This window comes from Macadamia integrifolia, unplaced genomic scaffold (assembly GCF_013358625.1).
Source record: "Macadamia integrifolia cultivar HAES 741 unplaced genomic scaffold, SCU_Mint_v3 scaffold_270A, whole genome shotgun sequence".
Lineage (NCBI taxonomy): Eukaryota > Viridiplantae > Streptophyta > Magnoliopsida > Proteales > Proteaceae > Macadamia > Macadamia integrifolia.
This window is the reverse complement of record NW_024870661.1, coordinates 130,491-144,170: the sequence shown is the minus strand read 5'-3', so window position 1 is coordinate 144,170 and position 13,680 is coordinate 130,491. Positions and strand designations below refer to the sequence as shown.

The 13,680-nt window shown below is 36.0% G+C and overlaps 2 protein-coding genes across 4 annotated transcripts in view; both read left to right on the top strand.

Annotated features, from left to right (window-relative positions):
* Window positions 1-13,680, top strand: part of LOC122071581 (disease resistance protein L6-like) — a 69,525-nt gene that overhangs the window by 39,556 nt on the left and 16,289 nt on the right. The gene's annotated exons all lie outside the window — the stretch shown is intronic.
* Window positions 825-11,875, top strand: LOC122071585 (probable L-ascorbate peroxidase 8, chloroplastic; the record flags this gene model as incomplete). The annotated part of the gene is made up of 10 exons (XM_042635975.1): window positions 825-978; window positions 1,048-1,148; window positions 1,232-1,319; window positions 2,001-2,068; window positions 2,160-2,246; window positions 8,362-8,436; window positions 8,521-8,598; window positions 8,698-8,802; window positions 11,039-11,113; window positions 11,399-11,875. Coding segments are annotated over 10 exons (984 nt in total), but the record flags the coding sequence as incomplete, so codon positions are not given.

Sequence of the window (13,680 nt, the reverse complement as noted above, 5' to 3'; positions counted from 1 at the left end):
ATATCTTTGAAACAGAACTAGTTTGTTCTCCATACCCTTTAGACCACTTGATCAGAATTTGGTCCACATCAGAGCTGTATTTGCTTGATTATTGAATTTCTCTCTTTCTGATTTGGTTCCTACCTTCCTACGATTCTGGCTTACTTTTTTACAAACCCTAATATTTAGGTGATTTAGAATACATACAGCCTTTCACTCTTTTGGAATTGCTTTTGGCGATTTTTCAATTGTTAGCTCCCAATTATAGTTCTGGTTCATTTTGTATGTCAGAATGGAGATGAAATTATCAGTAAAGTTCTTGGGTAGAAAAACTCTTGCAGGTATTATTTATTCAGTCTTTACTACTCTAGCATTTCCTTTTTCAGCAAAAATAATGCAGAGCTGAATACTTCCAATCAGACACTTGCATTTCCATTACAAAAGAGAAAGGTTGTTAAAAGTAGTACTCAAAATATAGTCATGGTTAATGATGCTTCCTGATCAATTAATTTGGTCTTGTTTAATAATTGACATGACAACTAAATGTGGCAATGAGAAAAAATAAGGACTTTTTGTCTTTTTGGTCAGAGAAAAAAAATACTAAAACAAGAAAATAGATCAAATGGATCCTCTTGTGCTATCACAAAGTAGCCTACAAGGGGCAAGTTGAACTCTCTTGGATGACTAAACTGCAGCTTGGTATCATTTATCTCCATGTTTTGTTGCTAAATTTGTGTTTCATATGAAGATATTAATTTACGAAGACAAGGATTCCCAGATTAGTGTACTATATAGGTGGTAGAAATCTAAATGGTGAAAGAAAAGGACAAAAGCTAAGATGATTTTCCAATTCATTTTGTTATATTTTTATACCACAGGTTCGACTTGGATGGCATGATTCTGGAACCTATGACAAGAACATTGAAGAGTGGCCACAACGAGGTGGAGCTGATGGAAGTTTGAGATTTGATGTAGAACTTAAACATGCGGCTAATGCTGGTAATGATTCTTCATTGTGTGTATTCTTACCTGGCAGATGACAGTTTGGCTCATAAGTGATGTCTTTAGGTCTTGTAAATGCATTAAATCTTCTTCAGCCTATCAAAGACAAGTATCCAAGTCTGACATATGCGGATCTGTTCCAGTTGGCCAGTGCAACAGCTGTGGAGGTCCTTACTTTTATTTTGTAGTTAGAATATTTATTGGGAAATAATATTTTTTTTTTGCTTACTGAATCCTTAATGAGTTTCAGGAGGCTGGAGGTCCCAAAATCCCAATGAAATATGGACGAGTTGATGTATCTGGACCTGAGCAATGTCCACCAGAAGGGAGGCTCCCCGGTAAGATAAACATGCTCAATGGATTTGGCATGACCATGTTGGTAAAAACATCTTTTAACTGAAGTTATTTGTTTTCTCCTCTTCTTTTTCATTTGGGTACTAACATTGGAATTCAAGAAAAGTCATGGTGTTACGAAATTGCTTGCAATGTGAGCTTTGATGTGGTGTGAATGGCCTCGCTGTCTATATGCGAAACACTTCCAAGGAACAACTAATGGGTAGGAGCTCAATGGATTTTTTCACCTATTGTGGTGAAAAAATCCTTGAAAGTTGTAATGATATCCCCAAAATATTACCTTAGAAAAATTATATTGCCAAACTCTGATTTGAACCTGAAGAAAGTTTCATCGGGCACTGCAGCTCTTACCATTTGGATACAGTACACTTCTCAAAACCAATTTATTGCTCTTCTCATGTTTCCTCAGAGTCGAGGTCTGATGATAGAAATCTTCTGTAGGGACTAGGGACATGAAGTTTGTGATCTGTGTTTTGATTTCTGACTTGGTAGCATAAGAAGTCTTACTCGATCACACTCTAATATTACTGCCTTTGCATCTTCCACTTTATGGGGTCTGGATCATGGCATCACATTTTTTAATTGTTGATGCTGCTTGCTGATCAATGCCTACTTCAGTTTCCTGCTGTCTGTTATCTTATTTTTGTTGTGAATTCTAATGTTAGACGCTGGGCCCCCATCGCCTGCTGGTCATCTACGTGATGTTTTCTATCGGATGGGGTTGGATGACAAGGTTTGTGTCATCACACTATATGTAATTGATACATTACATTTCTAAATTATCTCGACAGGCTTCATGCAACTTTTTTCTGTTTGGTTTGCAGGAAATAGTTGCATTATCTGGTGCACACACATTAGGGAGGTCTAGACCAGAGCGCAGTGGCTGGGGAAAACCAGAGACTAAGTACACTGTATGGGTCAACATTTTTCCTCTTGAAACTGTAATAATGATAATGCAAATCAAACATTTCATTGCAAAGGGCTTAATAATTCTGAAACTCTGAAGTCTTATCTCTGACAAATGTGATGTATCACCCCTCCTTACGTTGACGCAGTTTTCTCTGAAGGTGAATCAAACATGGATTAGTTATTCTCCTCTAATTTTCATTTTTTCTTCAAATTTTTAATGGAATTGTGACATTAACCTGTGATTTCATGTTTACTTGAGTATCCCATCTAGTTAGGAAACATGCACGAGCTCATTAGTTGGTCATCATGGATAAAGATTTGAATAGATGGTAAAACCTAAACAGTAGAAGTGACCATGTGATTGTCCTTGCTTTATTTGTAGTCAGAAGGAACATGATTGAATAAGCACATAAATCTGTTTACGGGTTCAAGTTTGAATAGGTGGCATGGAAAAAATTTCCTCTATGTATTCGGTTTGTTCCTATTGCCTTTAATAAGGCGTCACCTATACGCTGCCTTGGTGTCCAAGCGGTTTTATTGGGGTCTAGGTGACTGCCGCCTTACCGAAACTGGTTAAATTTTTTTTTTTATTATTCTATTTATTATGTACCTGGCTCTGATTTATGCCAAACATCATTTAATAACTTTATACTTGTTTCTCCATTTACTTAAGATATGATTCATAAACCATAAATGAGTTTAATCAAAATAGTTAAAATTCAAATTCCAAAAGAATAAAAAGTCAACTCCACAGTTCAAGAACAAAAACTAATTTTTTTTGTTGTAGGGGCGATTTTCAACCTTCAAATGCTATAGTTTTTCTCAAATCTAAAAATTTCATAAATCTCATTGTGATAGAAAATTACTAAAAACCGAAAGATCGGCAAAATAAGATTTTGTTTTGATGTCTTAAAATGTATTTCTATTCAGGGCGATTTTAAACAACATTCACGCACACCAAATTATGTTTGAATGGAACATAACTCCTTTAATATAAATCAAATTTAATCAATCTTGGAGTTGTTGGTAAGCTGGTTTTGTACTCTACTTGATACAAAAAGTCTCATGTAAAAATAAAATCATTTGACCAGTCCAACATATTAGAGAACAAGAACATTTCTCTAAATTGAGAACAGTTTAATTACTTATAGATAAGATCATATTTTCCAAAAACAGTATAAACCAAAAGTGAGGCTAGGTATATCAAGACAATGATCATTTCCATCAACAACCAAATGTATGTTTTGACTGTTTCAAACTTTCAATAGCTTGCTTTTTCAGTTCTGTTGTCTTCTAGTTCTATTTGATTTTTTGATGACTTGATGTGGCTTAATGTTGATTTTTATTTTTTATTTTATTTTAATGATATATGGTATATATTATAGCATACTGAATAATATTTGAAAATAGAGGAAATAAAAATAACACTTGGTCGCCTTGGCAGGCGCCTTGTTGCCTAAGCGCTTAGGCACCCTCCACCACAGTGGGTCGCCTTGTTGCCTTGACAATTATGAATATGAGAGACTTCTTGTTCTGTTTCCTTGAATTCCAATTTGGCATAGCTGCTTGTCTCATTATATGGGAGCTGCAAACCCATATAGAGCCATCCTATAGTTCAACTGAATCAGTACTGCAACTGTCCATCCCCAATGCATAGGATTTCATCTTTTAGCCAGTTTTTGGATGGTAGCAGTCAACTTTGTTTTCTCTCTACGTTTGCTTTGGATTGGACAAGTATATAGTTCTAGATTTGTCCACATGATACGTCTATCATGAAAAATTGTGCACTATTATTTATTTATTTATTTTTTTGAATGAATAAGATTGTTCTTTATTATTCTCTATAGAGACTTGAGAAAATTATTGTTCTTTATTACTCTCTATAGAGACTTGAGAAAATTATGGTGCAGGTCATTTGTAGGGGTCATGTTGTCATGGCATCTAAGGCAACCCAAGGCGTTGGAGGGGGCCAAGGCACTTAGATGTCTAGGCACGCCTTGACACCTATGGTAGGGGTCCATATTTCTTCACAAGATGGAGAGAACCACTATTATTAAAAGTTTAGGCAACAGAACTTTTAGGTTTTAAAGAGGTCAATGAGGATTAATAGGATAGGTTAATTATTCGATTGACAGAAATTTTATTTCTTCACTTTTTTTTTTTGGTTATGTATTTCTTCACTTTATTAAGGCATGGTAAGTATGCCATTTTATGATAAATAACAAAATTTATAGGGTTTGTCTAGTTGTAACCTAGGTAGGTTACAAAAGGCTTGTAACCCACTTTTAGTTACCTGAAAGTCCTATAATGTGAAAGAAATGATTGGTTCAAGAGGATTCAAAAAGTAATTTCATGTGTTTATATTCCCAATAAAAAACTTAAAAGCTGTTGCACCACTTTTTATGACAAAGTGTTTAAAAAAGGTAGAAATGAAATTTTATCCTCAAATAGACCCATCACCACGTTTGGAATCTCAAATCTTAATTCCTCATCTCTCTAAAGTCCAAGATGGGATTGGAAAATAGAAAAGAAAAATTATACTAACCATTGGGTGATTGGGTCCATTGCTTTGAGTGAGGGTGTTCATTTTCAGTCCAAGCGGGTTGGACTAATCAAGAGAAATGTGAAACGAACCTTTATCGATTTGAGTTTTTATCAAATCGGTAAAAAATTGAATTGGACCAGATCAAGCGAATTGAAACAGTAAAAAACCTTATAACAAGTTTAAAAAATTACTAAAAGCGAACATATTACCAACAAGAGGCCATTAAGTCAACTCAATAAAATTCGAACCGGTCTGAATTGAAATTGAACTTTGATTTCAAATTGGCCTAATACTAGATAAAATCTGGATCAAAGTGACCAAAATCGGAAATGGATTGAATCAATCACAAAAGCCTTATAAGTAGTCATTTTGAAATAGCTTGGATAGGTATTACTGTGGTTTGGATCAAAATTGGCTTATTCAATTGATGGTTTTAAACTTGAGATTGAGTATCAAAACAATCCCTCTAGTGATTCCAATTCTAAATTGACCATTCTAGAATTGCCGGAGTTGGATAGTTCACGACCAATTCTAATCCAAATCGGCTAATACCAGAATTTTAACTCAAAATCAAAGAGTAAATTGGTCCCTAATGATTCCAGTCTGGATCAGATACGAATCAATCACAAAAATGCTAGAATTGACACTAAATTCTAAAAACCAACAGCCCTATCCCAAAAATCCTAGATATGCTATTCTACAATGATCGGAATTGAGATTGATCTGAACCAGCCAAATCAACTAGGGATTTTAAACTTGGAATTGGAGATCGAACTGATCATGGTTTCAAGTATCGGTTTGGGATCGATCGTATCGGTTGAGACTGATCCTCCATCTGGATCGGTTATCCGGATCGTTTCAGGGCTAAAATAGGTAAACAGTAGTTCCTTTTATAAAAATAAGGGGTAAAATAGACCGATACCCACCGATCTGGATCGGTATCGAATCGGCATCGACAAAGATCGATACTGATATCGTCCCCTACATCCTTGGAACTGATTCCTATAAATTTTAATCCAATCGAATCAAAATCGGACCGAAAAGAACCCTAGAATCGCCCTCAAATCTTAAGACCCACAATCTAGTCCTATAAACCTTATAATCGATTTTAAGCACAGAATTAGAGATCAAATCAGTAGTTGCCAATATCAATCCAAATCTAAATCAAATTGGAATTGACCAGAATCAAACCCAAAACCATTAGAATCAACCTATAAAATATATTATAATTACAAAATTTCACATGTCATCATTATAGTAGTACCAAGCCTATGATATTGCTTTACGAAAAAAAAAAAATCCTATAATATTGTCATTTGTCATCTTCCTGGATTTTAACTTTCTTGAAAACACTAGCACATTTAATACAATTTCTTTCTTTGAAGAGAGAGAGACATGATCAGAACTATCTTACCGACCTCATCTCTAATGCACAACAATAGAAATTATTGCAATATAATTGATACATGAATTTCTGGGAAGACGTTTTGTTTTCTAAACTTCAAAAAACAAAAATGAAGTCCATCAGAAGTTTTAAACCTTAAAACCCTGAAAAGCATTGGACACGCCGAGAAAAAAGAGAGCCTTTACCTGACTCACTGGAGATGATCTCGTTGAACTTTATGCTATAAAAACCAGCAAAGGTAACATAAAGACTCGCGAGGAGAAAGACGATTAGTTAGGGCGAGAGATTGTTCGGGTTGTTTGGGAAGAATGTAGTCATTCTCAAAAATACCCTTCGTTTTGCCGTTTAAATCAAAATAACGTTTCAAAAAGTTGAGGTTTAATTTACTTTTTTGACCTTAAAAGCAATCACAAAATGACAAAATAATGGGGACACAATAATTTACTTTTTTAACCTTAAAAGCAATCACAAAATGACAAAATAATGGGGATACAATAATTTACTTTTTTGACCTTAAAACCAATCACAAAATGACAAAATAATGGGGACACAATAATTTAGGTTACAAGGCTTTTGTAACTGGGTCGGTTACATTTAGACATACCCAAATTTATATGCCATTTTATGATAAATAACAAAATTTATTGAGAAGAAATAATATTGTACAACATGAAGAAAGCAGGGGCAGAATTCCCCTAGATCCAGAGCCAGAACATAAAGAACAAACATAAGGACTGACATTCTTATCCAAAGCATCAAAGCATAACATCAATCCCCATAATAATCTGAGGCCTCACGACACCTTGTCTAGCAAGGTTATCAGCTAGGGGGTTGCTGATCTTGGTCTCCAATGAAATGAAACTGCATAGGAGAGTATCCAATGCCGAATCTGGCACACTAAATGAGAGAATCTCCATGGTTTCTCACCACCATTCTAAACCAGGCAATGGCTACTGCTGAGTGCTGAGTCCCTTCAGCCATAACATTCTTGTAGTTCTCTCTAACTGCCAGCTTCAACCTGTGCTAAGCGACAGTAGTTCTGCTGTAATAGAATCACCCTCATCAATGGGACCAGAGCAGACATGAGAATTGCTCATGAACTATCTCTGATCACCCCTCCCATTCCTGAGGGGTCAGGATTACCCAAAGAACAGTTATCAAAATTTTATCTGCTCATGACAACTTAAGGGGTAACTGCAAGGAATATTTTTGAAGCAGCTGTTAACTGCTTCCCAATGGACCTCTCTAATAGTGACCACCTTGACAATGGCATGAATAGAAGAGAGAACATCCCTGAACAATCTTGCAATTCTTTCTTCCTAGATACACCAGGATACTGCAAAGTATGCCCCTCCAAGATTCTTGCCTCTCTCCAAATGGAGCATCTTACCAATACCAAATCAAATTATCTATATCCTCAGAACTCAGTTGACATGAAACACCGACAAGAAATGGCCTCATATTTCACAAATGACCAAGAAAGTTTAAGATGGCCCATGGATTCTCCACTCTCCATACACTTATCGCAGACATTAGATGATCGGGCTCACCCCATGTGCCTCCTCTGAAAGCAGTTAGCTGTTAGTACTTTCTTTATGAGCTATTTCCATCCTAATGCCTTGCATTTTGTTTAGGTTTCCATATGGCCAAAGGGTATGAGGCCCTAGGTCTCCCTGGGTCCTTAGGATTAAGAGGTTTATATAAAGAAATAAAAACAGATGAGAAGATTGTAAGCATACCATTGTATGTGAGTAGGTCATTCAGATGATGGAAAGAATGTGGATGATATCTATCAAATGAAGGTATTTTCTTCCGAGAATCATTACCTGATTTCTCTCTTTATCAACTGGATCCATTTTAGTGGTGAATAAGATGGAGCTGATTTTTTGGTGGGTAAAAACTATGTCTGATATTCTAACACCACTTAAATTTCTATTAGTCAATTCATCTATGGTTTCTCAATTTTGTGTATGTCACTGACATATTTGTTTCTTGTGGATTCTTTCATTTTTATTTTTTTTTCCATCTGAGTTGAAATCATTCGTTATTTCTCCTAGTACTCTCTTTTGGACTTTGAAGAAACTTGTAGATTAGCTGAACAATCAGTCCAAATGCATTTATTAAGATATATTACAGATTTCCAATTATTTCATTGGTTGTGTGGCAGAAAGATGGTCCTGGAGCACCTGGAGGACAGTCATGGACTGTTCAGTGGTTGAAGTTTGATAATTCCTACTTCAAAGTATGAAATCATAAGTCCACTCTGTGTAAAAATAATTGCAGATGCCACTTTCTTATTTTCTAATTGACGATTAATCCGGCTCAGGATATAAAAGAGAAGAGAGATGCAGATCTGCTAGTTTTGCCAACTGATGCTGTTCTGTTTGAAGACCCATCATTCAAGGTAAATAATTGAAACCCTAACTATCTGGACTCTGGACCAAAATGAAAACCTGAGACAAGACTTAACATTTTTTATTCTTTTATGAAATCTGATATGCAGGTGTATGCTGAGATATACGCAGAAGATCAAGATGCATTTTTCAAGGACTATGCTGAAGCACATGCCAAACTCAGCAATCTGGGTGCCAAATTTGACCCTCCTGAGGTTTGTTAGTCACAGCTTACAGAAACATTCTTTGAAACATCTGAACCACTGAAATTTAGTATTCCAAATTTCAATAGTATATTTCTAAACCATCTAGTATGGTTGAAGGTCCTGGCCACCTGGATTCATTTTGCAATGGCAACCTTTTGAAATGCCCAAATCTGAGTGTATAGGCACAGAGCTACTTTTAGAATCTAAAATTAATGCTTTATTTTATTTTGGAATGTTAAATTGTCTGTTTTGCTAAGATAATTAAATAACACCTTAAAGCAACGCACATATCATTTTATGTTGATACAAATGTGACATGGACTCTTTCAGTTGCCCTCAAGTATTGCATATTTGACGAGTAACTTTGGAGAGCTTTTGGGAAATATTTAACACTTCTCTGCATGATTAAAAAATTATTAGTTGTTTTTGTTTCATTTCTTCGGTTTTAAGTTTCCCTAATTTTAATGGGGTTGTTCTATAACATTGGTTGAACGTGATGATTTATTATTAGGATGGAACTTTTTGTCTTGAGAGGTTGTATGCTATAAAACTCTCATTACAAGAGATCATATTTCCCTGTTATATAACTTGGGCAATGCTAACTTTCTTTCAGTGACTAGATGAATCGCAATCACCCTTATGACAGCATGTGCGACATTTGAACTTTTTTATGCTGTCTACATGTATTGGAACCCTTTTCAGATCAGCTGGATAAAGAGTTCCCTCGTCCACTCGTCACCACAGATAAATAAAGAACTTGAGAGGGTATCCTAGTTTTGCCCTGTCTCAGTGGTCCTTTGCCTGAATTCTAGATTTAGAAGGAGAATGGCAATGGTTGAAGTATACCTTCAAAGGGAAGCTGCTATTTTGTGCAACTGTCTATTACGTGTGGATGGGGAGGAACCTGAGAAGGTGGGCTCAGAAATCAAGAAAAAATCAGCAAATATGGGATGCTATCTCATTTGAGGTTCGTGGAAAAGTAGGCAATATGACTAGAACAGTTCCAAACTAAGGATGGGATGCCTGAGTGGGTTTTATCTATATTATAATTTTTCTCTTTTTGTTACTTTCCTAGGGAGTTTGCTCTGTAATTCTTTTGGGTGGACTTGTGCCAAGATCGAGTCCTTGACAAGCATATCTCATTTTAACAGATGGCCGTTGGTTCGATCAAAAGTCATTGTTATCTTGACTAAGATGAAGAAATAACAGATGAAAAATGAAAGTAAGAGGAAAGAGGTACAACCCAGCAAGTCAGGAGAATATCAGCTTCATGGATCCTTGCCCTCCAATAGGTTCAATCTGAGGTCATACTTGGGAAAAGACCTAGACTATACATGCCTTTCCTCTCAACTTCTCCTATAGTCATTTTAGGCTTGGCCCTAGCTCTTTGAGCTCCTAGAATCATAATCAGATCCCTCCTCCTAACTGGGGCTCTCCAGGCCTCTGTTGAACATGGTCATACCACCTCAAATGACTTTCTCGAAGCTTGTCATTGATTGCGGAAATTCTCAAGCTCTAATGCGTTCATTTCTTAATTTGTTCTTCCTAGATTTGCCGCACATCCGTCTTAACATCTTATCTCTGCTACACGCATCTTCTCTTTATGACCCTTCTTAATTGCCCAACATTCCCCCCCATACATCATAGCTGGTCTTGCAATAGTCCTATAGAACTATACTTTAAGCTTTATAGAAATACGTCGGTCACACAACACTCCAGTCTCACCTCTTCACTTTAATTCTCTATGTAACATCATCCTCTATGTCACTTTCTTTATTATGGTTAACCCCAAATATCTAAAATAGTTATTATGTGGTATCTCTCTCTCTCTCTCTCTCTCCCCCCTCAATTTTCACCACTTCATTATCCATCATAGTGTGACTAAAGTTACACATCATATACTCCATATTCGACCTACTAATCTTAAAGTTTGTTTTTCCTCAAATGACTAGTCAGTGAGCAGGTCAGAGCTCTAATGTTCCTTTCCCCCCTCCCCCCCCCCTCCCCCCTCCCCCCTCCCGTGGCTCTCTCAACTCAACTCAACTCAACTCAGCCTTATCCCAACTAAATGGGGTCAGCCACATGGATCCTTACCCTTCAATCACCTCTCAAAGTCATACTTGTATTGGTGTGAAATATTTGCTTCTTTGCTTCAGTACCTTGGTGGTTACATGTTGGTATATTAAACTCTTACCTGAATACAAATACTACCTTTGTTTTAAGGAACTCTTTTTTTCTTTTCCAGGGTTTCTCGATAGATGATGGCCCAGTGAAGCCTGAACCAGAAAAATTTGTGGCAGCCAAATACTCATCTGGAAAGGTTGTAATCAAGGAAAATTTAATATCCTATTATTCTGCTTTTCAGTTATGAAATCTCTCTTGCATTGACAGGAAAGGTTCCTTCAAATGGAATTCACCTGTGCATAATGCTTGTCAATATTTACTGGTCTGTTTTCTGCAAGCTTAAGAAACAAAAAAACATATTTCTTGTTCCGTCTCTTTTAGTAACAACACAAGAAGAAGCTATTTCATACCTAAAACTTGGAAGTTAAAAGTGAAGGAGAAAAGAATGAAATTCAACATGTTTGCTTATTTGAAAATGCAGAGGGAGCTGTCTGAGACTATGAAGCAGAAGATTCGGGCAGAGTATGAAGCTGTTGGTGGAAGCCCAGATAAACCTCTTACGTCAAACTATTTCTTAAACATCATGATTGCAATTGCTGTTTTGGCTATTTTGACATCTCTTCTTGGAAACTAAATTGGATTTTTTGTTTCTACATTTCGGTTTCTTTATAGAAATCATTTTTTGTTCATTATATCTTCTTCTCCTAAACCCACCACTAGCCCATCTCCAAGGCAATGTTTGGTTGTTTAGAATGATATGCAAATACCTGAAAAAAGTGAGTTTTCAAAGCAACACTGATCATGGGTATTTTCGATTGAATTTTTTTTGTTACTTTGCTGGACCACTGAATGTAACCTGGAAGAAAAGAAAAGAAAAGAATCCTAAGAAACATGAGGTGCTACTGAAGGTGGAGTTATTTTATTCCATGAATAGATTTGGTTTCAGTTAACTTCTGTACACATTGATATGAACACGAATTGGATGAATGGTTTCCCAAGTCGCAGTTTTTTTTTCTTCTGTAGATTGTCAAATTATGTATAGCAATATTGATTGGAACAACAATTATGAATAGTGAGTGCATTAATAGAAAAATAGGATCATTGTACAGTGGCCTCTATTAAGAACCAAGATATTCATGGGTTGCTTCACTTTTAAATTCTTTAATCTCATGTGAAGAGGATGAGGACTTCCATTGAATGGGTTCTACTTAAGGTTTTCGATAAGTGGATATTATTCAACAAGGATGGTTGGAAGGGTCTTTTGCTAGAATCAGGTCAGATATGATCTTTTTAATTTCACCATTTGATGTATGCTGTTTCATTTCTCTTCCCCTTTCCAAAGAAAATAATGCAGCATATATACTACACAAGTTCTTGGTGTATGTTCCCTCATATGTATATAATCACACTGATAACACTTCATGGAGATCTCATCACTTCTTTAATGTGATCCATTCTGTAATTTATGCTTGAAGATGATGTAGATGTATCAGGCTCATTAGCCCAAGGATTGACTGATTTATTTATATGTTATAATACCTGGTTAACTTGTCTGAAAGGTAAACATGAACCCAACCCAACCCAACCCAACCCAACCCTGTTTTTGATTAGTTATAGGACCATCTTGATCTACCAAGTTCAAAATTTATCATCTAAATTGGGTTGGACTGGTTTAACAAAATATTTCCAAAAATCTAATTTTTATTAAATGTTGCATTTGAAGTTCCATGAAAGAAAACAAATGTTGCATGAAGGGTGCATTTAGCATGAGTTCATTGACTTACATTCTGCTGTTAGGGGTGGCAGTCTTAGGCTGTGTTTTGGTATGCATTCTTGGTCAATATTGTATTCTTTAAAAGCAAGTCAAATACAACAATGATCTTTTAACTTTTATTTTTTTGGGTAGAATTAAACATCTGAACCTAGTATTCATAAACAACTATTTCTCATCTTGTGTTCTAAACCTCAATGTCTTAGGCACCCCATCCCCTGAAAATCTAAACTCTAAATGGTGGTTAAAGAAGAATGAAATATCCTGATCTCCCAAACCAATCCAATAGAATTTGGGTTTTCCCTAGATTGATTTGGGATGCATTGTTCAATGAGTGGTTTTCTGACTTTTTCTCCCTTAAGCAAAAAGCAGTCCAAGCACGGATCTTAGAAAGATTTATTTATTTATTTTTGATGAAGTCTTAGAAAGATTTTATAGTATCAATTGGGTCAAGTAAGAAATAGAATGACCGAATAGCCCCAGAAAAACTTCTGGTCAACACGTTACTTAGAGATCCATTACAGATCCATTTTGGTAATTTGTAGCCTGCACGACCATTTCAAATAAAATCAAAAGTCCCTGGTCAATATAATTAATTGAAATCATCGATCTTAGTAGACTTGGATAAACTCCAAAAGCCTCTATAAATACTACAACACAACCGTAACCACTTCACACATCCAGAGTTCCTCAACAAGTACCATTCTCTACCAAACGTTTCTTGGCTTCTTATAAGTTCTTCCTTCCATCACCAACCTGAGATTTATAAATCTGAAAATGGCGGAATTTTGGCGAAGAGCTACCTTGGTTTTGGTTCTTCTTATCTTTGTTGCTGTATTAAGTCAAGATGGTGTTGAGGCGACAAGGGTATTATCGAAAGATTTTGCAAGTGCAGATCATTTAGCGGTTTATCCTTCGATTTATGAAAAGGCGAAATCGAGTATGGTTTGTTGGCTTGGTCGATTGTCATCGGGCCCGAGTTCGGGTGGTGA